Here is a 27,785-nt window from a genome sequence, read left to right on the forward strand (position 1 = left end):
CCAATTAATTTTTTCCAATAAAGGAGCTGTTTAGCGTGGCCAATCCACCTACGCTGCACGTCTTTGGGTTGTGGAGGTGAAACCTACGCAAACACGGGGAGAATGTGCAAACTCCACACGGACAGTGACCCAGGGCCAGGATCGAACCTGGGACCTCAGCGCCGTGAGGCAGCAATGCTAACCACTGCCCCACCGTGCTGCCACCATGCAGAAATTATGGCTGTATTTCTTCAAAAGCTGTTTCAGCTCCCCTTATAATTACACTCTTCTGCACTGTTTGGAAATAAACTGCTAATCTAGCTAATAAATCTTTTAACTGAACTGAGATGCTTGACTTTTTAAAAATTCAACAATCTTTATTAAACACACAATTGACCCATAAATTAACCCAAAATATCTAATACTGGAAACAACCACGATTCAGTTATACAACCCGCAAAGACAGCTTGATTGAATCATGGGTACAATTCTTGAGTCCCTCTGGTCCGTCGTCATGAAGGTGAGTCTCGCTAGCAGCTTCTTCCTTCCTCCTCAGATGTCTCGATTGCCTCTGCCTGGAGTCTTTGAAGATGCTTGACGTTTTCTCACATCTCCAACTGACACACAACTAACAGTGCTTTTCTGCAAAATGCCTGACACCTTGGCTCTTCCCAGTAATGACATCATCTTACCGAGCTGAAATCTAATCAACTCCATAGGGAATTCCCTTAATCCAAACAACATTCGATCAGCCCAGGCTTTTTACGATGCTTTAGTTGCATCCCTGTATACAATATATACCTGTAATACAATATATCTGAAATTCTTACATTCATCACACTAGTTACAACTTCACAGGCTTTCAAAATACAGATGAGTTATTCTGAGATGAGAATTTTCTGGTTGAAAGCTAACTGATTCTGGAATGCAGGCAATACAGTGGGAGAGAAATAAACAGCCTTCCTTCAGTCTGCTTCCTAGGGTTCAAAATAAAATGTCCAGAGAGAACTTCGCCCAGGTCAGATATTTTCAATCAATCAGCAGGAATCCAAGGCCTGGCAACAGCCGTTTTTGCTTTCATTTGAATAAACAAATCTTCTCTCACCAGGTGTCTTGTTGGTCAAGGTGACACAATGGCGGAGTGGTTAGCACTGCTGCCTCACAGCACTGAGGACCTGGGATCGATCCTGGCCCCGGGTCACTGTCCGTGTGGAGTTTGCACATTGTCCCCGTATCTGTGTGGGTCTCACCTCCCACAACTCAAAGATGTGCAGGGTAGGTGGATTGGTCATGATAAATTGCCCGTTAATTGAAAAAAAATTGGGTGCTCGAACTTTTAAGCAAAACAGAAAAAGGTGTCCTGTAGGTGATCTAGCTGAGTATGTACGATTTATTAGAAAAAGAGCAGCTTACTCTCAGACCAAGAAGAACTTGTAGCTTTAAAAAAAACTCTGGAACGTGTCTACAATTCATTGTCCTTCCAATTTTTTGAAAGCATATTCCTCACAATGGGGATGAGGGTCCCAAGTTTAAACTTGCAGGGAGAAAGGTGCAAAAACCTGAAAAGAAAGGCACAAGCAGCTGGGCTAACTGGACAGACTTTCGGTCTCCAAGATTTTGAACAGAAAATAGACAGAGCGGTATCACAGAGAAACAAAAGACTGTAACTGGTGTGGTCAACAGAGAGAGAGAGCGGATGACTTCCGGTGGCGGCCATAGAGGAGTAGGTCGCACATTTGATAGCTCCCGCCTGTGACGGACTTTTGGACCTTTTTCTCCCGTTTTTTCCCAGATTCTATTGGATAAATCAGTGAAGAGTGAGACAGTGAGGAGAAATCCCCCTCCAATGTATGGAGAATTGGACCAGAAGTGGCCGTGTGAGAAGACAAAGTTCCACAAGGAAGACGCGAGCAGAGCTGGCAACGCGGGAAAGCATGGCGGAGAAGCAGGGCCGTGGGGAGACGGCACAGTGGTCTACGGAGCAGCTGGTGAAGTTTTTTGAAGATTGCTTCGCCAAGCTTAAGAAGGGCACGCTGGACCCGATCAAGGCTTCGATTGATCAGAATCAAGAAACCCACGGACGTGCAATCCAAGAGTTGGAGAAAAAGGTGTCCGAGCACGAGGAATACCTAACCGTGCTGGAGACCAAGGTGGAGATGATGAATGACCGCCAGACAAGAATGCATGAGAAGCTGGAGGACCTGGCTGATTACCTTCTCCCCAAAGGGTCTCCTGCGCCTGGCCCAGGGTATTTATGTCCCATGACGCCCCTGGCTTAAGGGGGTGGCTCCGCCCCATCATCGTGGGAAATCGTACTTGGGTGAGGCCACAAGGACTCTGAGGTTGCAGACCCCGTGGCCTCAGGTCAGGTTATAACACCTGTAATCCTGTGGAGAATCTGTTGTATATGTATGCGGAATGGGGGTTATCATTCACATTAAAACGGGCAGCACAGTAGCACAGTGGTTAGCACAGTTGCTTCACAGCTCCAGGGTCCCAGGGTTGATTCCCAGCTTGGGTCACTGTCTGTGCGGAGTCTGCACGTTCTCCCTGTGTCGGCATGGGTTTCCTCCGGGTGCTCCGGTTTCCTCCCACAGTCCAAAGATGTGCAGGTTAGGTGGATTGGCCATGAAAAAATGCCCTTAGTGTCCAAAAAGGTTAGGTGGGGTGGGTTATGGGAAGCGTGGGCTTAAGTGGGGTGCTCTTTCCAAGGGCCGGTGCAGACTCAATGGCCTCCTGCACTGTAAATTCTATGATTCTATGATTAATAAGGATTATCTTTTCTATAATACAAGCTCTCTTACTTTACTTTTTGGCTTCTTTATTCCTTTGTCTATAATTACAGTGAGTAATATTTTCTCCACAGGAGCTGTGAAAAACTCCAGTAACACAGAAAGCATAAGGACCTGTAAAATAATTTATGCTTATATCATGATATTTTTGCTGTATATATTTCATACAGGTCACCTTTTTACATAATTGTATTTATTTCCAGTTAGATATGTTTTAAGGTGTGTCATGTACCAGGTAGTTTATTTATTTTCTCTTTTCTGTTGTTTAGGGTATTAGTTGTCCATTAAGTAATGTTTGAACCCACTTTTTATAAGGCTGTGAGCCTACAGCCCAACCACTCATGATTCAGCATTAAGTGGAATTAAAGCTGCAATATCACTCAGATTTTGGTTGTTGTGGGAAATTGAATTGTCTTTGTAAGAGGGTCCTCATTTGGGTTGAGGCTGCCACATATTATTGCAGCAAAGTAAAGCAGCTGGATGTGCTACATATCTGACCTGAATGTGCATGGTGCTGACATTGGGTGACAAAAGACTCAATTTTCCCACAGCAATTACACGCCTGACCGCAATAAGCAGAATTTTGAAATCTTGAAATGTTGCAAAATGGGAGCAATAACAAGGATAGTGTCAAATTCAAGGCATGGTACAGCAGATACTTGTGCACACTGTTGCAATATGAATTGTATGTACCTTAAACTACTGTCAATCATTACACATAGTCATAGAATGTGATGTATTAGTCTCATGTGTCATGAGAATGTCGCTTTAAGAAATGTTTGGCTGCTCATATTTCTGCAGTGATGTCAGAGTGTGGGTGGAGCTGGGCTGTCTGTCAGCTTTTTACTTTCGTTTTAGGCTGTTTGCTGCAGGTTGTGTTTTAGTTTCGTTTTCAGTGTTGGAGCTGAAGCCAGACAGAGCAAGTGGACTGTTGATCTCTCAGCCATGAAAAGACTATCTCTCGATCATTTGGTGAATTCAGAATTATAAATGTTTTCAGTAATGAATGTAAACCTAATGTGCTTCTGTTAAAAGGTGTTTCTTCTGACTTCTGGATGTTGTTTGGGAAGTTATTAAGGATTACTTAGTGTTGTATTCTTTGGGGGTTGTATTTGAATTAATGGTTGCTAAGATGTTCACTGTATGTTTTAAAAGGGTTAACTTGAGTTCATAGAATAAACATTGTTTTGCTTTAAAAAATACTTTTCCATTTCTGCTGTACCACACCTGTAGAGTGGGCTGTGTGCTCCCCATACCACAATCTATTAAAAGTTGTGGATCAGGGCAGCACGGTGGCGCAGTGGGTTAGCCCTGCTGCCTCACGGCGCCGAGGTCCCAGGTTCGATCCCGGCTCTGGGTCACTGTCCGTGTGGAGTTTGCACATTCTCCCCGTGTTTGCGTGGGTTTCGCCCCCACAATCCAAAGATGTGCAAGGTAGGTGGATTGAAAATGCTAAATTGTCCCTTAATTGGAAAAAATAAAAAATTGGGTACTCTAAAAAAAAATTTTTAAGTTGTGGGTCAGCTGAACACCATGATACACTTTGGGGTTCTCTAAACCCTGGCCCATAACACATGATTTGTACTCAGTCTGAAAGCAGTAGTGGTTGAGATCAGACATGTGTCTCAGCCTCCCAGTGAACATTATTGTCTTATATTCAAATAAAGAACCCATATTATTGTTTCACCAATCTTTGAATATGATGGGTATCTTTATGTCGAAAAAGAGAAAGAATGTAACATGGTAGCAGATAGGCAGCACAATCTGTGACTAAGCAGAATACAAGCCTCAACCCTTCACAGGCATCATAAAAAAACACCCTGTATGAAAGTGAAACAACCATCAAGCCCCACTGTGTGTAAATGATTCTGCAGCTCTGTAGGAATTCTATACATATCTTTGTTTTGGGATTGTACTACTCTCCAGGCAGCAGATATCAGGTCCTGGTGAAATTGTTCAAATCTGGGAGAGTTTAATTATTAAAGTCTTATTTGCTGAAACGTTTAAGCAGGGACAAAACTCTTCAGACAGGAGAATTTTTACTGCTGAAGCTGAATACTGCAGACCGGGCTGAGAAGTATAACCTATCTGGTAACTGCTAACAACTAGAAGTCGTTTTTCACTTTGCTTTCATTTTTGAAGCCTGCAGCCACTTTCTTGCCCAAATCACTACTTCATGGGCAGAACACAGAGCTAAAACCAGGAAAAGTCAGAAAGAGCTACAGTACCATTACTGCAGTCATGCAGTAACCTATGACTAGCTAAGGGAGAGACAACTAAATACAGTGCAACTCAGGCAGGCAAATTAACTTCTCAGGCAGGCAAATTAACTCTTTTAAGAGTTGGAGGAGACTTGGATAGCTGTCAAAAAGCATTAAAAATACTTTTAAAAGCTAAAAAAAAGGCCACGACATTTCCAATACTCAGTTGGAAAGCAATGGATCTTCTATCTGTGTTTCCTTTCTTCTGACAATGTGTCTATCTGTGTTTTCTGGATCCCAGTAAGACTGAACCAAGCTGTTAAAATTGCTATAAACAATGAAGACCTTCATAGTCTGAGTATGTCAGATCTGTCCAACAACTATCTTAGGAATCCAGACAAAATATGATCAATACTGGAAGATCAAGTGAAGCTCAACTTCAGAATACACCATCTGGAATTCATGGCCTTTTGGCAACAACTGGCAGAGGGCATTGACCATTTCATAAGTAGAATCAGAGATAAGGGCATGATTGCAACTTCATAGCAGTAGAGCTAGCCGACAGAATGATTGAGCTTGTGATAGCATCTACTCCAATGAAAGTGTCCCAAAAAGACCTCTTGGACCAACCAAAAGGTTACACCATGGAAGCATTAGATTAGACATCACAAAGAGGAAGCTGAAAACAGTCCCTGCCTCCACATCTGGCTGTGAAAGAGCTGCAGTAAAGAACAAAATCTGTAAGTATTGTTTACATTTTATTGTAGTAAAAAACTGTTACAGAAACAAAAATGGATCAAGGAGCACAACATTCATGAGGCAGAACAACTGTTGTTGCGACAAACTCTTTACCCCTATGAAAGAAATTAAACTTGTTTGTAGATGTAGCAAGGGCCAAGGTTACATTTTTGTCTGAAAATATGTGACTCAGGTGAGATGGAAAGGCTTTTTGGTGGTGTCTGCAAGCTCTCTCCTACAATACTTATCTGTGTCTTCGCCAACATGTGCCTGAAAGAATTCTTTCTGGTAATGAAAATGAAATCATGATTAAACATATTTACACAAAGCTGCAGGGAGAGAAATAATTAAGTATTTACAAATCTAAGAATCTTTATGTGGTTCCAGTCATGAAATAAAGAAAATCAGAAATGTGGTGGCTCCGTTGGTAATTACACCATCATGTACGGTACTGAACCGAACTGACACTCAAAGTCAAAAAAGGGACAAGATTAATACCCCTATTTCCCACTTGCCAATCAGCCTGCTAAAGCTCAAGGGTTAAGTGGACCTTGTGTGCCTATTTTATGGGCATGATGTGGAGATGTCGGCGTTGGACTGGGGTGAGCAGAGTAAGAAGTCTTACAACACCAGGTTAAAGTCTAACATGTTTGTTTCAAACACTAGCTTTCGGAGCACTGCTCCTTCCTCAGGTGAATTTATAATTCTGAATTCACCAAATGATCAAGAGATAGTCTTTTCACCTGAGGAAGGAGCAGTGCTCCGAAAGCTAGTGTTTGAAACAAACATGTTGGACTTCAACCTGGTGTTGTAAGACTTCTTACTATTTTATGGGCATAATATAGGTGCAACGCAGGCCAAGTTTGGAATCACCTCCCTGTAATGCAAGAACACCTGAAAGCTCTGCTATTAGTTGAGGCTATTTTTTTGGCTCCCTGACAACTGCCTAAATGGGTGGGTAACAAGTGTGGAATACAGTTGGGTCCACCAACCGTGGAAGCAGAGCATAGGTGACCACGAGCAGCCAAGTGCCAAGGTGGGCTGGTTAGAAAGACCTCTGGAACTATGGGTGGCACGATAACACGGTTAACACTGTTGCTTCACAGCGCCAGGGTCTAAGGTTCAATTCCCAGCTTGGGTCACTGTCTGTGTGGAGTCTTCATGTTCTCCCTGTGTCTGCGTGGGTTTCCTCCGGGTGCTCCGGTTTCCTCCCACAAGTCCTGTAGGCGTGCTGTTAGGTGAATTGGACATTCTGAATTCTCCCCCAGTGTACCCGAACAGGCGACTAGGGAATTTTCACAGTAACTTCACTGCAGTGTTAATGTAAGCCTACTTGTGACAATACAAATTATTATTATTATGTCCCTGGTTTGTCATAAGATTTATAAGATACTCCTCACCACGCAAATCCCCATAACCCCTACTGACCCCATGGGCCCTTGTACCTTCCATGACAACTTATGCCCCCCACCCCATGGTTCCTTATCTCCCATGCCAATTCATGCCTCCCAACCCCCATGGTCCTTATGTACATCCCAAGCCAACTCATCAAGTATCCATCCTGGGCATATACCAGGATCCATATGGAAATGAAATAAAATAAAGGTTCTAAAAATCTAATATAGCTCCCACTATACAGACTTGATTGTAAAGAAAATCCCATTCATGAAAGCCTATTCAAAAGGTATTGAAAAATCTCAAGTTCTTGTTCTCTTATGAAAATAAACTTCTAGGGCAGCACGGTGGCGCAGTGGATTAGCCCTGCTGCCTCACGGCACTGAGGTCCCAGTTTCAATCCCGGCTCTGGGTCACTGTCCGTATGGAGTTTTCACATTCTCCCTGTGTTTGCGTGGGTCTCGCCCCCACAACCCAAAAATGTACAGGCTAGGTGGATTGGTCACGCTAAAATTGCCCCTTAATTGGAAAAAATGAATTGGGTACTCTAAATTTATTAAAAAAGAAGAAAAGAAACCTTTATCCATACCCCAGATCAAAGATGTTCTTTAACCTGTAAATTCAACTATGAACTCAAATTCCCCCGCTGAGATAATTGTAACTTTTTCAAATCAGCCAAGCATTCATAACCCTCAGGGAAATGTTAACAAACTATTGAAACCACTAGAACAGATGCTACACCAACATCCCTGTCCATCCAAGCAATACAGTAGTTTGTTTTACTTCTTATTGACACCTGAAGGCTTTTTCTTAATTTTTAAAGGGCTAGGGATTTAAATAAGTTCAGTTTAACTGTCATGATCAGAATTTATGTGCCCTCAACAGCGTTTACACCTATTCCATAAATATGTGGCTTCCACATTGCAGGTTAGGGCCCTTGTCAGCACTGAGCTTAAATAGTTCTGCTGAGTTTGGGTTTCCCTCAAATATAAATTGCGCCTGCCCTCTTACCCGACCGAAGAAAAAATTGATCTGTTGGAAGTGGGGGTTTCTGAGTCCCTTCTGCAATTTTTTTAAAATTTGTTTTTATTCAAAATGTTTACAAAATTTTACAAACCACTACAGAAAGAAAACAACAAAAACATAATAATAAAGAAAAGCGAATTAACAACTTAACACAGCAAGGTGGGGTATCTGCCCTTTACAAGCCCTCCTGCAATTTTTGACGGTCTGGGAGTCTTCACAACTGCAAAATTCCATCCCGTAATGTCTGCTTTGAGCCAAAATCGATGTGATCAATTGGAGCAGACACTGGGTCTGATCCACTCAGTGTGCTTAAACTGCAGCCTAAAAGTGACTGCCGATAAATTATTTTATTAAATGTTTCTATGGAGTCAGGAGGATCAGGAGTAATCCCCACACTCTTCAGTTCTGGTGATCGTCCCATTCTCCATTTCACCATTCCATCTTCCCACGTCCTGGGATTTATAACTGGGTCACTATCTGTGAAGCCTTTTAAAAACTCACCTTCACCAATTTCTATGCCTCATTCTCTAGGCTACTTCTGTGAGACATTAGGAGACTGATGCTTGTGGAGCTATACTCCTCCATCTTATACTCCTGATAGCAAGTTGGTGAAGGAAGAAACCAGAGCCAGTCTTCTACCTGGAATAGATTTATTCACAGAGTACAAATCTCCTGACTCTACTCTTGTGTCAGTAAGTGTCTCCTTATATGTGGTCAAGTAACCATCCAATCAGTGCCCTCCACCTCAATTGATACAATTAACACTGTATGCTTCATTGCTTTCAGGAGAGGCCGAGAGGAAATTGAAGGAGACTGAAAAGGAAAATCAGGTCATAGAATTTCAGCCAGCTGTTCCCAAACTGTGGGTCGTGGCCCCAATTGGACGTCGTGGCCCCAATTGGACTTGCAATAATAGCGAATGGGGTCACAAATATTTCTGGTAATTAGTCATGTTAAGGTGTAGAATTTCAAAAATAGAATGAAGAGGTCTAGAGGTTGAGAATTGATTTTGGATTGACGGAATGGAGGGGGGGGGGGGGGGCGGGTGGCTTCAGGTTGCATCTGTTAAGAGTGCCTCGTTTGGATTGATACTGCACAGCTGGTTTCCCATAGGCTTTGGCAGCAGTGGGTTGGTGGGTGGCATGCAGGTGGGGTCGGTTGGTTGGGGCATGGGAGGAGGGGGGGGGGGGGGGGAGGAGGGGAGGAGGAGGGGGGGGGGGGGGCAGCAGCCGCATTGCTGGGCTGTTTGGAAGAGAGGACTTTGCAGCCTGGTCATTGAGTGTCTGGGATTTTCATCACTGATTTTCATATTTATATATATTGTATTACTAGTATATGTTGATCTATAACATGCAAACAATTATACACTGAATGTTCTCATGATGCTTTATTGTAGCTTTCTTTTTGTTGATGTCTGGGGTTGTGTTAATTTCCAAGTGTTGAACTGGTGTCAAATTGGAAAATAGTTTGGGAGACTCTGACTTAGGCAAAGGACCCTTTAGCTTTCTTTTTCAGCTCAGATTTTGCCATGTACATTCCCAAACCATTGCCATGTACATGGTCCCAGACTATTTTATCTATATTCCTTTAGATGCCAAGCACAAACCGCAAATTTAGTTATCGAACAGGACAAAGGGAAAGTAAAACTGAGTATCAAAACTCTAACAGTGAAACTGCTGTGTGAATGAATGTTCATTATCACTTTCAATTTCTTTTTTTTTTGTTTTTTAAAATAAATTTAGTGTACCCAATTCATTTTTCCAATTGAGGGGCAATTTAGCGTGGCCAATCCACCTACCTTGCACATCTTTGGGTTGTGGGGGCGAAACCCACACAAACACGGGAAGCATGTGCTAACTCCACACAGACAGTGACCCAGAGCCGGGATTGAACCTGGGACCTCGGCGCCATGAGGCAGCAGGGACACTTTTAATTTATGTTCAAGAGATGAACAGGGTAACAAACAACAAAATGCACCTCTTACCTGTCCATTGCCACTAATCTAGGAGTCCCTGGAAATGAAGCTGGAATACCAGAGTTCTTCTTGGCAATTGGAAAACTCCCATCTACAATGTTTGTGGACCACATGTGGGAATTGCTAACAAAGGATAAGATTTGTTATTAATGGAGTACAACATTTGACATTTAATCAACCAGTGATTGTGAGAACATAAACAGCAGCAGGAGTGGGCCATAAGTAACAACCCATGAGAGCTGCTGTTTCACTGGGGTCCTTCAATCGCAGAGCCTCTTGAACCAATCTGCACATGGAGATCACTGGAGATATGGGCGGGAATTCTCCGGCCATTGGGATTCTCTTTTCCCGCTGGCAGCACACCCCCACCTTAGGGTTTCCCGGTGGCTTGGGATGGCTTCAATGGGAAATACCATTGACAAGTGGCGAGAAGATAGAATCCCATCGGCAGGGAATAGCGCACCCCCGAGAACCACGTGGCTGGGGAACCGGAGAATCCAGTCCAAATTGTTTCACAAAGTCAGAACAGTGTTTCAGACTGGGGGGAAATAAAGAGACGGACTGACCAACTGTGAAGAGCTACTGGCCTTGATTGAATAGTGGGGTTTTGGGAATGGATAGATATTTTGTGACTTTGTGGACCACTGAGGCTGAACCAGACTGTTCACAACCTCCAATGTACTATTTAAACATTAGCTCAGCTTTCAACCTTTATCTTCTCTCAGATCACCCACCTCCATGTTCTGTAATGTTGCCAATTCCACCTTTGCCTCAGCCCATCTGCTGCGAGGGCAGCATGGTGGCGCAGTGGGTAGCACTGCAGTCTCACGGCACTGAGGTCCCAGGTTCGATCCTGGCTCTGGGTCACTGTCCGTGTGGAGTTTGCACATTTTCCCCGTGATTGCGTGGGTTTCGCACCCACAACCCAAAAATGTGCAGGCTAGGTGGATTGGCCACTCTAAATTGCCCCTCAATTGGAAAAATGATTGGGTACACTAAAAAAAATTTTTTTAAGCCCATCTGCTGCTGAAATCCTCGGCCATACCTTTATTTTACTGCCAGACTTAACTATTCCATTGTTGTTCTGAATGTCCTCCCATCTTCCACCCTCCATAAACTTGAGATCATCCCGTACTCTGCTGCCCATATCTTAACTTGCACCGTCCCCTTTACCCAATCATCCCGGTGCTTGCTGACCTAATTGGATCTTGGTCCAGCAACACCTCAAATCCAGGCATCCAAATCCCTCCATGGCCTTGTTTCCTCCAATATCTGTAACTTCTGCTGCTCTACAACCTGTTGCAAGAGTTTGTTCAGTAGGTCTCACTAAGAGATATAGAGGCTTGTAAGGTTGAACAGTAGTGTTTATTGGGAACACATAACTATTTACATATGTACAAAGTATAGCCCAAATTACGAGCTTTCTCCATGCTTCCTTCTACACAGGTCTCTGCACACTCTGCATACTCAATTCACTTGTTAGATTCTCAATCTATTTCTGAGAATTTTCTTTTTCTGCTTTTAAGGTCTGGATTTGCACCTCTATACTACACATCTCATCTTTCACATTCTTTGGAGTGGATCGAAGTTCAAGAATTTAATCAGTTTTGGTTGTTAATTCTGCATCCCATCAATTGTTTCATCAGCAATTCCTTCTGGCATTTTTCACAATATTCAAAAGCGACTTCTGATATTTGAAGTTCATCATGTTCTATTCTTCATTGAATTTCCTTCTGCAAAGTTTTCATTTAGGCATTTCAAGTCCTCCTTCAAGTGTTCTGCTTCCTGTGAGTGATGGTCCAGTGCTCATTTTTCATTAGCAAACTCATCTTTCGTCTGTGAATGTTTCATGTTTTCTGAACAGTATGTCCTGAGCAGAGCCTAATTTCTGTGCTATCTTTCAAGCTCACATACTGTAATTACACTTCTGCTAATTGTTTCTGGGACTCTTCATGGTCTTTTGTGAGAACTTCTACTTTCTCTTACTGATCTAGGTTCTTGATTTTCATTTGAGCTATTGAATTTTTCAACAACTCAATGGCTCTCAGTAAATTTTATTTTTGTTTTATTTTTTTAAATTTAGAGTACCCAATTCATTTCTTCCAATTAAGGGGCAATTTAGCGTGTTCAATCCACCTACCCTGCACATCTTTGGGTTGTGGGGGCGAAACCCATGCAAACACGGGGAGAATGTGCAAACTCCACACGGACAGTGACCCAGAGCCGGGATCGAACCTAGGACCTCGGCACCGTGAGGCAGCAGTGCTAACCACTGCACCACCATGCTGCACGGCTCTCAGTAAATTTGAAGCATTCAGTGCTGTTCCTTCTATTTCCTTCATCTTTAGTGTTGGATTTACATTTTTCGATCTTATTTCTGCCTTCCTTCTCCATCTGCAGCACAGCTTTGTCCTTGTCCTTCATTTTGGTTTCACTGTTGGCTAAGTCTGTCTTCAATTGTGTAAATGTGCTACTCATGGCTTCATTATCCGCTCGCAATTTGGAGTGCGCCATCACTTTACCTTAATCAGAGCTGATGGCTCAGCACTGCCACCTGCTGTTGTGGTTTGGGTAATGTGTCAGCATTTTCAAAAGATCTATTTGTAAGCCTTCTGGCTGGTTCTCAGCCACTTCTTTCCTCTGCACGAATCTCTTCGGCTTGTGCACTTAAATCCACTGACATGGCCTGCGGCCACCTTGTGGTTTTCTTGGGTCTTGTCTTTTTCTCGTTCAGTGCTTTCTTGGGGTTATTTTACCCCTCTTTATAAGTTCTGCTTGCTGCACAACATGAAGATTAAATACTTGCCAAAGGCTTTTAATATCTCATCAAAGCTAGCTGAGGATTCATCAGCGCCTTGCATTAGGGTTATTTCATCACCAAGTTCACCAAAGAAGTATAAAAGCGCATTAACGTGGACTTCCTCTGTTTTCCTACTTAATCTTTTTTTTTTAAATAATTTTTATTGAGAAATTTTGATTTTATACAACAATATCGCACCTTAGTAAAATACCGAAAATAACAATAATATTAACAATCATATACATTCGCCCCATCCCCATGAACAACCCAGCATTTTAACAACAACGCAAATTAACACACTATAAAGTTACAGAATAAACACTACAATAATGCACCCCCCCCCCCCCCCCCCCCCCCCGGTTGCTGCTGCTATTGACCCAGTTACCTATCTCTGAGCCAGGAAGTCTAGAAAAGGCTGCCACCGTTTATAGAACCCTTGTGTTGATCCTCTCAGGGCAAATTTGACCTTTTCCAATTTTATAAATCCCGCCATGTCACTGATCCAGGTCTCCACGCTTGGGGGCCTCGCATCCTTCCACTGTAGCAGAATCCTTCGACGGGCTACTAGGGACGCAAAGGCCAGGACCCCGGCCTCTTTCGCCTCCTGCACTCCCGGCTCCACCCCAACCCCAAAAATCGCGAGTCCCCACCCTGGCTTGACCCTGGATCCAACCACCCTCGACACCGTCCCCGCCACCCCCTTCCAGAATTCTTCCAGTGCTGGGCATGCCCAGAACATATGGGCGTGGTTCGCAGGACTCCCCGAACATCTGGTGCACCTGTCCTCACCCCCGAAGAACCTACTCATCCTAGTCCCGGACATGTGGGCCCGGTGCAGCACCTTAAATTGGATGAGACTAAGCCTCGCACATGAGGAGGAAGAGTTGACTCTCTCCAAGGCATCCGCCCAAGCCCCGTCCTCTATCTGCTCCCCGAGTTCCTCCTCCCATTTAGCCTTCAGCTCCTCCACTGACGACTCCTCCACCTCCTGCATTACCTTATAGATGTCAGACACCTTCCCCTCTCCGACCCACACCCCCGAAAGCACTCTGTCCATCCTCCCCTGCGAGGGCAGCAAAGGGAATCCCTCTACCTGTCGCCTAGCAAACGCCTTTACCTGCAGGTATCTGAACATGTTCCCTTGGGGAAGCCCAAATTTATCTTCCAGTTCCCCCAGGCCCGCAAACCTCCCGCCAATAAACCGGTCCCTCAATTTACTGATGCCCGCCCTTTGCCATCCCCTGAATCCCCCATCCGTGTTCCCCGGGATGAACCGATGGTTGCCACCCAGTGGAGCCTCCATCGAGCCCCCTGTTTCCCCCCGATGCCGTCTCCACTGTCCCCAGATTCTTAGGGTCGCCGCCACCACCGGGCTCGTGGTAACCCTCTTGGGGGAGAGCGGCAACGGTGCCGTTACCATGGCACCCAGGCTCGTACCTCTACATGACGCCATCTCCATTCTTTTCCACGCCGCCCCTCCCCCCTCCATCACCCATTTACGCACCATTGACACATTGGCTGCCCAATAGTACCCCAGAAGGTTGGGCAGCGCCAGCCCGCCTCTATCCCTTCCTCGCTCCAGGAACACCCTCCTCACTCTCGGAGTCCCATGTGCCCACACAAAGCTCAGAATACTGCCGGTCACTCTCCTAAAGAAGGCCCTGGGGATAAATATGGGCAGGCACTGAAAAAGGAACAAGAACCTCGGAAGCACTGTCATTTTGACGGACTGCACCCTCCCCGCCAACGACAATGGCAGCATGTCCCACCTCCTGAACTCCTCCTCCATCTGATCTACCAGTCTGGTAAAGTTATGCTTGTGGAGAGTCCCCCAGTCCCTGGCCACTTGCACTCCCAGGTACCTAAAGCTCTCCCCTGCCCTCCTAAGCGGGAGCCTACCAATTCCTTCCTCCTGGTCTCCAGGGTGCACCACAAACACCTCGCTCTTGCCTAAGTTTAATTTATAACCTGAGAAGGTCCCAAACTCGGCTAGTAACTCCATCACTCCCGGCATCCCTCCCACCGGGTCCGCCACATACAGTAACAGGTCGTCGGCATACAACGACACCCTATGTTCCTCTCCACCTCGCACCAAGCCTCTCCACCTCTCTGAATCTCTCAATGCCATCGCCAGCGGCTCGATTGCCAGTGCAAACAACAAGGGGGACAAGGGGCAACCCTGCCTGGTCCCTCGGTAAAGCCGGAAGTACTCCGACCTCCTCCTATTCGTGGCCACGCACGCCATCGGGGCCTCATATAGCAGCCTTACCCATCTAATGAACCCTTCACCAAATCCAAACCTCCCCAACACCTCCCATAGGTACCCCCACTCCACTCTATTGAAGGCCTTCTCCGCATCCAGCGCCACCACTATCTCTGCCTCCCCCTCAATCGCCGGCATCATAATGACATTCAGCAATCTCCGCACATTCGTGTTCAGCTGCCTTCCCTTCACAAAACCTGTCTGGTCCTCATGCACAACCCCTGGCACACAGTCCTCTATCCTGGTGGCCAGGATTTTTGCCAGCACCTTAGCATCCACGTTGAGGAGAGATATGGGCCTGTATGAACCACACTGCTGGGGGTCCTTGTCCTTCTTTAAAATTAACGAGATCAGTGCCCGTGACATCGTCGGGGGCAAAGTCCCCCCTTCCCACGCTTCGTTGAGTGTCCGCACCAGCAAGGGGCCCACTAGGTCCACGAACTTTTTATAAAATTCCACCGGGAACACATCCGGCCCCGGTGCCTTCCCTGACTGCATCTGCCCGATCCCCTTAACTAGCTCCTCCAGCTCAATCGGCGCACCCAGCCCCTCCACCTTCTCCTCCTGCACCTTCGGGAAAGAAAGCCCGTCGAGGAACCTCTTCATTCCCCTCCTCTCCCCCGTTGGCTCCGACCGGTACAGTTCCCCGTAAAAGTCCTTGAAGACCTCATTCACCTCTACCCCCTTCCGCACCACATTCCCACTCTTGTCTCTCACTCCAGCAATCTCCTTAGCCGCATCCCGCTTACGGAGCTGATGAGCCAGCATCCTACTCGCCTTTTCACCATGTCCGTACACTGCCCCTTGTGCCTTCCTCCACTGTGCCTCCGCCTTTCTAGTGGTCAGCAAATCAAATTTAGCCTGCAGGCTGCGCCTCTCCCCCAACAGTCCCTCCTCTGGTGCCTCTGCATACCTCCTGTCCACCTCCAGCATCTTTCCCACCAGTCTATCCCTCTCACTCCTCTCGCTCCTCTCCCTGTGTGCCCGAATGGATATCAGCTCCCCACGAATCACTGCCTTCAGGGCTTCCCAGACCACCCCCACCTGAACCTCCCCTGTATCATTCACCTCAAGGTACCCCTCAAAAAGGTACCCCTCAATACTTGCCCGGACCCTCCTACACACCTCCTCCTCCGCCAACAACCCCACATCCAACCGCCACAATGGACGTTGGTCTCGCACCTCCCCCATCTCCAACTCTATCCAATGCGGAGCGTGGTCGGAGATTGCAATGGCCGAATACTCGGCCTCCTCCACTCTCGGAATCAGTCCCCTACTCACCACGAAGAAATCTATCCGAGAGTAGACCCTATGTACGTGGGAGAAGAAAGAGTACTCACGTGCCCTCGGCCTCACAAACCTCCATGGATCCACTCCACCCATCTGATCCATAAACCCTCTCAGTACCTTGGCCGCCGCCGGCCTCCTACCCGTCCTAGAGCTGGACCGATCCAGTGAAGGATCCAACACCGTATTAAAGTCCCCCCCTATGATCAGACCTCCCGCCTCCAGATCCGGGATCCGTCCCAACATACGCCTCATAAAGCCCGCATCGTCCCAATTTGGGGCATACACACTAGCCAGTACCACCTTCTCTCCTTGCAGCCTGCCCCTAACCATCACATACCTACCCCCCTTATCCGCCACCACCTCCGATGCCTCAAACAACACATTTTTCCCCACCAGAATCGCCACTCCCCGGTTCCTCACATCCAACCCCGAGTGGAAAACCTGCCCCACCCATCCCTTCCTCAGGCGGACCTGGTCCGCCACCCTCAGGTGGGTCTCCTGCAGCATTGCCACATCCGCCTTTAGCCCCTTCAGGTGAGCCAGTACCCTTGACCGCTTCACCGGCCCATTCAACCCTCTCACATTCCAGATGACCAACCGGATCAGAGGGCGTCCCGCCCCCCTCCCCCGTCGGCTAGCCATAGCCCGTCGACTGCCCGCCCCAGGCCAGCATCCCCTGCTCGACCCCGTCCCCATAGCGACAACCCCTCACCTCTGTCCCCCCAACCCCCACCAGCTCCTTCTTGCCCCTACCAGCAGCAACCCGGTATTCCCCTTTCCCCCCCTCCCTTTCCCCCCAGGCTAGGAACCCTCCCAGCCGCGAACCGTCCTCCATTGTACTTCCGTGGGTCAGCTAACTTCTGCTGACCCCGGAAACTCCCGCCAATAGCCCAACCCCTCCCGAAGTGGGATCATCCCCCATCCTATCCCTCCCCCTGGCACCGCTCCAGCGCGGGGAAGAACCAGTTAAGGCCCCACCTCCCCCGTCACCGTCTCCGCCCCCCAGCCCCGCAGTGCGGGAAACCAGAGGAAAGCCCGCGCTTTCGCCCTGCCCCACCACACCCTTCTGACGCAGCTCCCAAATATCAGCCCCCCTCCATACCCCCACTCCGACATAGAATACAACATACCCCCCCGACCCTCCCCGCAAGATACACAGCCCAAACAATGCCCCAAGCACAAAAACAAAAACATAGCAGAACAACCCCTCCGTAAATAACCATATCAAAATTGCAAAAGTACTAAAACAAGACGAAAAAAACCGAAGAAAAAGAAAACACAGCAACAGCCGAATCCAGCACTAATATCTTACAGCCGACCTCGCAACCCCCAACCCCTAGTTCAAGTCCAGTTTCTCCGTCCGCACGAAGGCCCACGCCTCCTCCGGGGAATCGAAATAATGGTGCCGATCCGAATAAGTTACCCACAGGCGCGCGGGCTGCAACATTCCAAACTTTATCTTTTTTCTATAAAGCACCTCTTTCGTCCGATTAAATCCGGACCGCCGCTTAGCCACCTCCGCACTCCAGTCCTGGTAGATCCGTACTACCCCATTCTCCCAATTGCTGCTCTTCACCTTCTTGGCCCAGCGCAGCACGCAGTCCCGATCACTGAACCGGTGGAACCTCACCAGCACCGCACGCGGGGGTTCATTTTCCTTAGGCCTCCTGGCCAGTACTCTGTGTGCTCCCTCCAGCTCCAGGGGCAGATGGAGAGACCCGGCCCCCACTAGCGAATTCAGAATTACAGCCACATAGGCTGTCAGGTCTGATCCCTCTAGCCCCTCCGCAAGGCCCAAGATCCGCAGGTTTTTCCGCCTCATGCGGTGATCCAGCTCCTCGAAGCGTTCCTGCCACTTCTTGTGGAGTGCTTCGTGCCCCTCCACCTTACTTACGAGGACCACGGCCTCTTCCTCTCGTTCAATGGCCTGCGTCTGCAACTTCTTGATGGCAGCACCCTGGGTGGACTGAATCTCTGACAGCCTTCTGTTTGTTTCCTGCAGAGAGCTCAGTACTTCATCCTTGAATTCTTTAAAGCAGCGCAGGAGATCAGTTTGTTGTTTCTGGGCCCAGAGTCTCCACTCCTCTGGAGCTTTGTCGGTGGCCATCTTGGATCCCTTCCCCCGTTTTTTCTGAGGAGCTGCTGCTGTTTTTTCCACCTTTCCACTCCGAGTTCGAGTCATGGACTGCAGGGAAAGTCATTCAGCACACCTTCCCCCACCGGGAGACGTCGAAAAATTTCCGTTTTGGGCTCTCAAAAGAGCCGAAAAATCTCTTTAAAACGGGAGCTCCCACATGTGTGGCTTACTGCTGCATAACTGCCACTGGAAGTCTTCCTACTTAATCTTGTTGTACTCCGGTCACTTAAGTTTCTTCTCCATGATGCCCAATTTTGTGTCTGCTTTGGCCCTTGCTTGAGCTCAAATTGGTCTGGTGGTTTTAATTTACCACCCATGGCCGTTTTTCCATTACAGGGGAGTACGGTTTTAATTTAGTTTTCTCTTCCAAGGTGGCACTGCAGTAAACATCCTCTCGATGCTTCTTCCCTTGCCTGTCAGGCTCTCACAGTGATTGCAAGCCCAATTCTTTCAATTAATTGATTCTGGGCAGCACGGTGGTGCAGTGGTTAGCACTGCTGCCTCACGCCACCGAGGACCCGGGTTCAATCCCAGCCCCAGGTCACTGTCCATGTGGAATTTACACATTCTCCCCTTGTCTGCGTGGGTCTCACCCCCACAACCCAAAAAGATGTGCAGATTAGGTGGATTGGCCACGCTAAATTGCCCCTTAATTGGATAAAAAATAGAATTGGGTACTCTAAATTTATATTTAAAAAAGGGGGGAAAAACAGAAAAAAAATTAATTGATTCTGAAGGAAATGTTAAAATTCAGCAGTTCGTGCCAGGAGTGGCTTTTCTGAGCATAGAAACCCGATAGTATGTTAGATTCTGGTTGGAGTTTTAAAAACTTTTTTTTTCCTCAATTGAGCTCGGTGATGGCACCCAGCTGCAACCCTCTTCCAACTCTGCTGGTTAAACAATTGGTATTCTCTGCCTGATTAGTGCCCTGGTTATTTTTAAAAGGTAAGTCAAGCCTTTTAGTGAATCAAGCTACCCACCAATATCTCTGCTGTGTGCTGCAAGGTCTTAAAGCGTCTCATCTTACAGTGGATAGAGCCAGAGGTGGAGAAAATCTTGAAAGCTTAACAAGCTGGCTTTTTGTGAGGGTGAAGCACATGTGACCAGGCTTTGAAAATAACCCAAAACAGACGCTGTCTTTCTCGATCTCACTGCAGCATAAGACATGGTCTGGCACATTGGTCTCGTTGTTAAAATCTCAAGAGTTCTCCCTCTGTGGGTTACTGATGCCATCGAACTATTACTCTGAGATAGATTCAAGGTACACATGGGTGATGAGGCAAGCGCCTGGAGGAAACAGTCCAACGGGCATCCCCAAGGATTTGTTTTAGCCCCAACCTCTATATCAATGATCTACCTCTAACCCTGTCTCGGGGGCAGCACGGTGACACAGTGGTAGAACTGCAGTCTCACGACGCCGAGGTCCCAGGTTCGATCCCGGCTCTGGGTCACTGTCCGTGTGGAGTTTTTACATTCTCCCCGTGTTTGCATGGGTTTCACCCCCACAACCCAAAGATGTGCAAAGTAGATGGATTGAACACGCTAAATTGCCCCCTATATTGGAAAAAATGAATTGGGTACTCTAAAATTTTTTAAAAACCCTGTCTCGGAAGTTCATCAATGCTGACGATAACGCCTCTCAGGCCCGGACATTTTCTAAACTAGAGGCAACACTGAACAATGATGTTGCAAAGCAGGCCAACTGCTGTAAGACGTGCTGCCTTCAGCCCAGAAGCAACAAAACAGTCTCAAGTATATTCCACCTCCACAATGCCAGCGCCAAGAGGGAATTCAACACCTCCTTGAATGGCATGGGACTGAATCACGAACAACATCCTGTTTCTCTTGGTGTTACCCTTGATCGAATACCGACATATAAAAAACATTGGAGCAAGACAGCAGCAAAAATCAAAATGCGAAACAACCTCCTCAGCAAACCTGCTGGATGTTCATGGCTCTTCAGATGGTCAAACCTTAAGGACCTCCGCCCTTGCCATTGTCCTCTTGGCTGCATAGTACTGTGCACCAGTATGGTACAACTCATCCCATATCAGTCTTGTAGATACCCAGCTCAACACAACAATGTGTATCATCTTGGATACCTTCCGATAAACTCAACACCCTTGGCTTCCGGTCCTGAGAAACATCCCGTCCCCTTACATTAGGTAGGAGATTGCAACAAGAAAGCTTCTGGAGAGGGTTTACTCAACCCAAGCCTGCCACTACACAAGGACATTACCAATCCATCTGTTGTTCGGCTCCCATAACGTCACCCTGTATCTCTGAGACCACTGTGCCACAGAATAACAGCAGAGGCCCTGTGGCAGCAGAAATGGAACCAATACGCCAGCATTAAAAACCACTTCCTCATCACATATCCCACAGCCTGTCCACCCAGCTTCAGCCTGCCACGCTAACATTGGGCACTCCTCAACTGTTTCCGCACTGGCCAAGACCTTTGTGCAGCAAATTGAGACAAGTGGGTCCTTGCAGGGAACCTGGACTGCAGCTGTGGTGGACCTCAATCAGTGACTCACATAATTGAAGACTGTCCCCTGACAAAATTCAGCAGAGGGCGCAGACAGCTCTATTTAGCCACTGTGGAAGCTCTTGCGTGTCTCAGTGATCGCTGCACATGCTAAAAAATCTTGATTTTTCTCACCCTTTTTGTGATCTGGCTAGGTTCTACGTTCGATCAGGTCTTCATATGCACAGTGCCACGAGGCCACTTTATCTTTGAAAATATGATTTTTCAACTTTCAACTGATTCAAAATTTTGCAATTTGAAAGGAGACAGAACAAATTGCTTAAGAAATGGCCACTTCCAAGGTGAAGGTGAAAAACAAAACAATCACCCGGGGGGGGGGGGGGGGGGATAGTGTGAAGAGATATTTCCTATAATTCATTGAGCCATCAAAACACGTCACTATCTAAGGAAGAGGCATTTAAATACAAACAATGGCTCCCACAGATAGACTCATCCAAAACCCCTTCGAAATACACAATGGGTGAGGTATGTCAAGCCAGGTTGCAACCACTTCAGAGAGATTGCAAAACCAGGTTTGGAAGACAACTTTACTAGAAATCTACCAGTGAACTCAGATCTCATAATAATTGCAACATCTTCAACATCTGCCCGCATTCACCAAACTAGTTAATCCAAATCGGCCGCAACATTTAAAATCTATGCTTCAAGGACAATCAAGAGACACTGAACCATATATTCTTTTCACTTTTTTTATTTGACTCAAAGTTCCCTTATCTGTGGGTGGGTGTGTTTATGTAATACTGTAGATGGTACTGTTCTCCAGTGTTACATTAACTCTTGCTATGCCAAATACTCTTATACTGCATGACCCTTCAAGATCACTGCCCTCCTCTGGCCTTTTGTGCATGTCTAAATTGTACATGGCCTATGTAAAGAGTGAATGGGTTATGTTTCCAGTGCTGAATAATATATAGAGATCATGTGATTCGGCGTTAATGTACTTCAGGAAAAAAAACACTGAATCCAGGGTGGCCTGATTTAATTTCCCTGAAACACTGTTGGATGTTCTGATATAGGCAAAATAACGTCTGTGTGACTCGGACTGGTTTCTCCTTTTGAAGGCGGACACTTTTGTTTCAGAATCAAAGGTGGAGTTATTGGGGCTGTTGTTTTGATATCTGGGTCTCTGTTCCAGCAATGATGAATTCTAATTACAACCTTTCTTATCTATCTATGTCGTGTGTCATATGAGTGAAAAATAAATGGTGCAACATCTATTTTTCTAATATTCTGTAAATAAATTACATTGGGCAGTATTCTCCGTCGGTGGGATTATTTGCTCTGCCGGTAGCGCACCCATGCCCGCGGGTTTCCCGGCGGCGTGAGGTGGCCACAATGGGAAATCCCATTATCAGTTGGCCGGAATGGAGAAACCCGCGGACGGTGAGGATGTGCCACTGAGGAATACATGGCTGGTGGACCAGAGAATCCCGTGGCTTATGTCTATTTGAGACAAATTACTACAGAAGTCTTCATTGGGGAGGCCGTGGAGTAGCGGTATTGTCTCTGGACTAGTAATCCAGAGACCCTGGGTAATGCTTTGGGGAACCCGGGTTCGAATCCCACCATGGTTGATGGAGAAATTTGAATTCAATAAAAATCTGGAATTAAAAGATGACCATGAAGGGCAGCACGGTGGTGCAGTGGTTAGCACTGAGGTTAGCTGAGGTCCCAGGTTCGATCCCGACTCTGGGTCACTGTCCGTGTGGAGTTTGCACATTCTCCCCGTGTCTGCGTGGGTTTCACCCCCCACAACCCAAAAGATGTGCAGGGCAGGTGGATTGGCCACGCTACATTGCACCTTAATTGGAAAAATGAATTGGGTACTCTAAAAAAATAAATTTTAAAAAGGACCTGGGACCTCGGCGCCATGAGGCAGCGGTGCTAACCACTGTGCCACCGTGCTGCCCTGTGTGATAGTGAATTTGACTTTCTCCAAGTGCAGGAATGACATTAAGTCACCCAACTAAGCAGAGGCACTGGGCAGAGTGGGCGACCTCCAACAAGCAATATTCGCTTCTGGGCTATCAGTGAGGCAAAGATGACAACGTCCTCTTGTACCCCAGTCTGAACCACCGGCGAATCCGACACCCCAAATATGAAACCCACACACGGGGAGAGTGTGCAAACTCCACATGGACAGTGACCCAGGGCCTGGATTCAAACCCGGGTCCTCAGCGCCATAGTCCCACTGCTAACCACTGCACCACGTGTCGCCCCAGGAAACTGTATTTCTAATAACTTAAATATCCAGTAATTTCTGTTTTATATAAAACACCTTACCGTGCGCCAGGCACATCACTTGAAGCTTTTACTAATGTGTAGGTATATTAAGTGTGTCTGACAAGACCAAGCACACTGGGAGCCATAAGAGGCAAAATGTGGAATTCAGAAAATCCATTCTCCCAAAGTATTGTGTACATTAACATAAGAACATAAGGAATAGGAGCAGCAGTAGGCTATGTGTCCCCTTAAGCCGTTCAATAGAACCATGGCTAATTTTCTGCCTCAGTTCCACTTTCCCGCCCTCTCCCAACATGATATTGAGCACACGGGGGGGTGGGGCGGGGGGCTAGATTTTCCTATAAACTGTAATCTTAAAGCCTGATTTTCCAGTGTGTTTGTTTTTTAAATATAAATTTAGAGTACCCAATTATTTTTTTTCTAATTAAGGGGCAATTTAGCGTGGCCAATCCACCTACCCTGCACATCTTTGACTTGTGGGGGCGAAACCTGTGCAAACACGGGGAGAATGTGCAAACTCCACATGGACAGTGACCCAAGGCTGGGATCAAAGCTGGGACCTCAGCGCCGTGAGGCTGCAGTGCTAACCACTGCGCCACCGTGCTGCCCCAATAAACGTCTTTTTTATGACCTCTTCCGACTCCCCTTTGCTGTTTACTTCATTGGCGATGAGGATTGGCCGCCTTCTCCAAAATTCTTTTTCAGAGTGTGGACTGAGGCATGGACTTTTGTTGCTGCAATGTTTTTTTTGGAACCTGTATTGAAATGACAGGCGGAGGATTGATGCCGACTTGTGCAGCGCGTATGCTGGGAGAGTTCTGGGGAATGCTGTGTCCGGCAGTACCGGAGGTGATGTCATCAGGGTGACTTCTGGTGATGGTTGCACAATGTTTTTGTCCGTTTTCAATTTGTGGCCTTTTTGCGATGCCGGCTGGCTCTGGCAGAATAGTTTACAGGGGAGTCCTTATTGGAGTTGACCTACGTCCTTTTGGACTGTCATTAGGGTTTGTGAGTGAAGTGTTGATTTTGAAAGACTGTTCCATGATGGTTGGGACTACGAGATGGATTACAGCGGTATGTTACATGGCTATTGATGTTGCTGCATGGCGGCAGGTTTTGTGCCTACTGACACTGTTGGGGTGTGTGGACCCCATCTTATTTTTTGTGTCATGTGCCTGATTGAATGGCTACTATAGAAATTCTGGGGCGACAGCTCCCTGGGTGTTCGGTGGGTGCAATTAATTCCCCTTTTTGGGGTATATGGGGTGTAGTTTTGAGTGTTGTCTGATGACTCCCCCCTCCCCCCACAACCTGGTCCTGTTGTGGCTGAAGGTTACACGGTACTAGTAAGGCTTTGGTTCAATGGGTCAGATGCTGTAGTGTGCACTGTCCCCAGGCTCGGCTGTTAGTGGCTTTGCCCTTTGTGTGGTTAGTGGGGGTGTTGGGCTTGATGTGATGTTTGGCAGGGTGTGCACCGGTCCGTCCTGTTCCCCTGTTTTTGTGGAACTTTGTTGGGCCCAAAACACTTCTAGTTTGTTGTTGTCATCTGGTAATTGTGGTTTTGTTGTGCCGTTTTTTTTGTCCTCTTCGTTCTCCTCAATTTTTTTTGGCCTCTCCTCCATGGTCATTTTTGTGAAGCTGCATTTGGTCCTGAGGTCATATCCTGATAAAATAACCCTAACAGAAGATCCCGATAATCCCACAGTAAGTAGTGCAAATCAAGGCTCAGTAACACTTTGTCTTCTTTGTCCTTTTCTCGGATTCAGAATGGTCATTAGTTTAGCTCAAGTCCTAGCTTAATCCTGTTGTCCTCTTTCCCCCATCAGCTTTACAGTTTGGTAACAGTTGTTAAGTCAAGGATGTATGGAATAAGAAGACCTACATTTGAAATTGCATTTGCAATCCAACTCCGGTTTCCCCTGTCATGCAGCATTGAATTAGTAATCAAATTCTACCAGGATTGATCCTAAAAACCTTTTTTCTTCCCCAAAGGTCCACCATCATGGCAAGGGAGCAAGACAGGAATAAAACATTAACAGCTCTCAAGCAAATGATCTCAACCTCTATTTTGGAATTGGCTTGACTGCGAACCTATCTGCTTAATGACCTTGATGGAACCATCAATTCAGCGAACATGTGTAGTTGGATCTGAACGGAGGCTTTAATACACTTACAACAGAGCCAGCCTATTCGTCGTTGAACTCCAGATGACTGCAGGCTGGCTCTAAGGCCTTTATACATCGGTCCCAGGGGGAGGAGTCCTGGGTGGAGCCAAGGGAGGAGCCCAGTACAAACTCTCGCGTACTGCCAGAGCGACTCCCCCTGGTGGTCGGATAATGCAACTGCACTTACAATGGTGGATAGTGAACATATATACACGGAGTTATATTGGCAACTATATACAGCATTGATCTTACAACGGGTAGATAACGAACATATATACATGGAGTGATATTGGCAACTATATATAGTGTGAATCACATTCACCACAGACCTGATTAATCCTTACTCTTTGTATTGGTGAATGGATTCATTTACAATTGTTCACTGCAATCATGACAAGTATTGAATGCTCTTTGGCTAGGTAATGCAGTTAGGTTCCAGTACAATGCAGATATGCCCCTAAAACAAAAGGGTGACATACTCAGCCACATGTCTTATCAAATTCCTGCACTTGTATCCTATCTTTGCTTTCATTTGTAAACTAAGGGACATTCACTTTTCTCTCATTTGGTTCACAAGGATACTTCATTCTGCCCATAAAGTGGTGGTCTGCTGAATCTGATTCAAGGAGGAAAGCTGAAAACACTCGGAACAAACCATGCCAGGAATCACGGTGACCAGGACATGGGTTCACATAATGAAGCCATGCCAATCCAAGGTCATTTGTCCCATTGCCCCATTTGCACTGGAAACACCAAAAGTGTCCGAACATACTCTCTTTTTGTCAAAAGGAAAGTGAGGCCTATTTGGAATTATTCAGTTTAAATTCTTGAAACCGTAACATTGAACTCATACCTCGTTCCAAGAAAAGCTGAAGATGCACAGTTGCTCTGACCGCGAAGTTGACACGGTCTATTGGATGCTATCAAAAACGTCGGCTGAAGAGGGGACCTCAACTTCCTAGTCCTTGGATTTGATGGCTTGGCCAGAAATGGACTGAACAAGTTTAGGCCAGTACGGTGTTTAAGCTTTGAAAAGAATATGAATACATTGGTCATAGACTTTTACTTTTGATCTTCCGTTCTCAAGACAGTGGGCTGGATTCTCTGGTCCTTCAGCCGCGTGTTTCTCGGTGGCGCACCGTTCGCTGGCGGTGGGATTCTATCTTCACGCCGCCTGTCAATGGGATTTCCCATTGAAGCCACCCCACGCTGCCGGGAAACCCGCTGCCAGGGATGTGCTGCCAGCGGGAAAAGCAAATCCCAATTGCCAGAGAATTCAGGCCAGTGACTATTGCTTGGTTACGTTACATGGTTTCCAGCTACCCTCTGGTACCCCACCCAAGTAGTGATTTTAATGAACAGCCGGGACCAGAAGAGAGATAGGCAGCAACACATTCTAGCTGTACCCCAATATGACCCCCCTTGCCATCTGCACATAAGAACAGAACTCTGTTCTGTCATTCTATTACATCATAATATTAGGTATAATCGATTAGAATGTTCAGAGTTCCCAAGGGTGGCACAGTCGTGCAGTGGTTAGCACCTGGCCCCAGGTCACTGTCTGTGTGGAGTTTGCACCTTCTCCCCGTGTCTGCGTGGGTCTCACCCCCACAACCCAAAAGATATGTGGGTAGGTGGCTTGGCCACACTAAATTGCCCCTTAATTGGAAAAAAAAGAATTGGGTATTCTAGACTTCCAGAGTTCCCAACTTAACGTTTTTGCTGCATTGAAGTACAAAGGAATATCAGAAGGGGAGTCATCTGCAAATTGCTTACTTCCTTGTAACAGTTTTCACAAGACTTGGATCTTGGAGGATTCCAGCCAGCTATGGAGGCTGTGTGGCTTGGGGATATCAATTGGGTATAAAGGGTGAGAATGACTGAAAAACAAGAGACTATTGCCTCCACAGAACCAACGAGGTTTATTAAAAGCTTGGGTGGCACGATGGTGCAGAGGTTAGCACTGCTGCCTACGGCGCTGAGGTCCCAGGTTCAATCCCGGCCCTGGGTCACTGTCTGTGTGGAGGTTGCACATTCTCCTTGTGTCTGCGTGGGTTTCACCCCCACAACCCAAAGATGTGCAGGGTAGGTGGATTGGCCATGCTAAATTGCTCCTTAATTGAAAAAAAATTATTGGGTATTCTTAAAAAAAAATTTTTTTTTTAAAGAAAAATACTGCGGATGCTGGAAATCTGAAATAAAAACAGAAAATGTTGGATAAATTCAGCAGGT

At 46.6% G+C, this 27,785-nt stretch overlaps 1 protein-coding gene across 4 annotated transcripts in view; it reads right to left on the bottom strand.

Annotated features, from left to right (window-relative positions):
* Positions 1-4,249: 4,249 nt before the first annotated feature.
* Positions 4,250-27,785, bottom strand: part of LOC119958185 — a 50,586-nt gene continuing 27,050 nt past the window's right edge. For 3 of the 4 annotated variants that reach the window (XM_038786534.1, XM_038786535.1, XM_038786537.1), the window contains 3 exons: positions 26,407-26,579; positions 10,116-10,229; positions 5,718-5,995 (listed from right to left, as the gene is read on the bottom strand). In XM_038786534.1, the coding sequence (XP_038642462.1) occupies positions 5,839-5,995; positions 10,116-10,229; positions 26,407-26,579 (444 nt within the window). In that variant the 3' untranslated portion in view covers positions 5,718-5,838. Of the gene's footprint in view, positions 5,692-5,717; positions 5,996-10,115; positions 10,230-26,406; positions 26,580-27,785 lie in introns of those variants that run through there. The other variant, XM_038786536.1, reaches the window with a different exon arrangement.

Source organism: Scyliorhinus canicula, chromosome 28 (assembly GCF_902713615.1).
Source record: "Scyliorhinus canicula chromosome 28, sScyCan1.1, whole genome shotgun sequence".
NCBI lineage: Eukaryota > Metazoa > Chordata > Chondrichthyes > Carcharhiniformes > Scyliorhinidae > Scyliorhinus > Scyliorhinus canicula.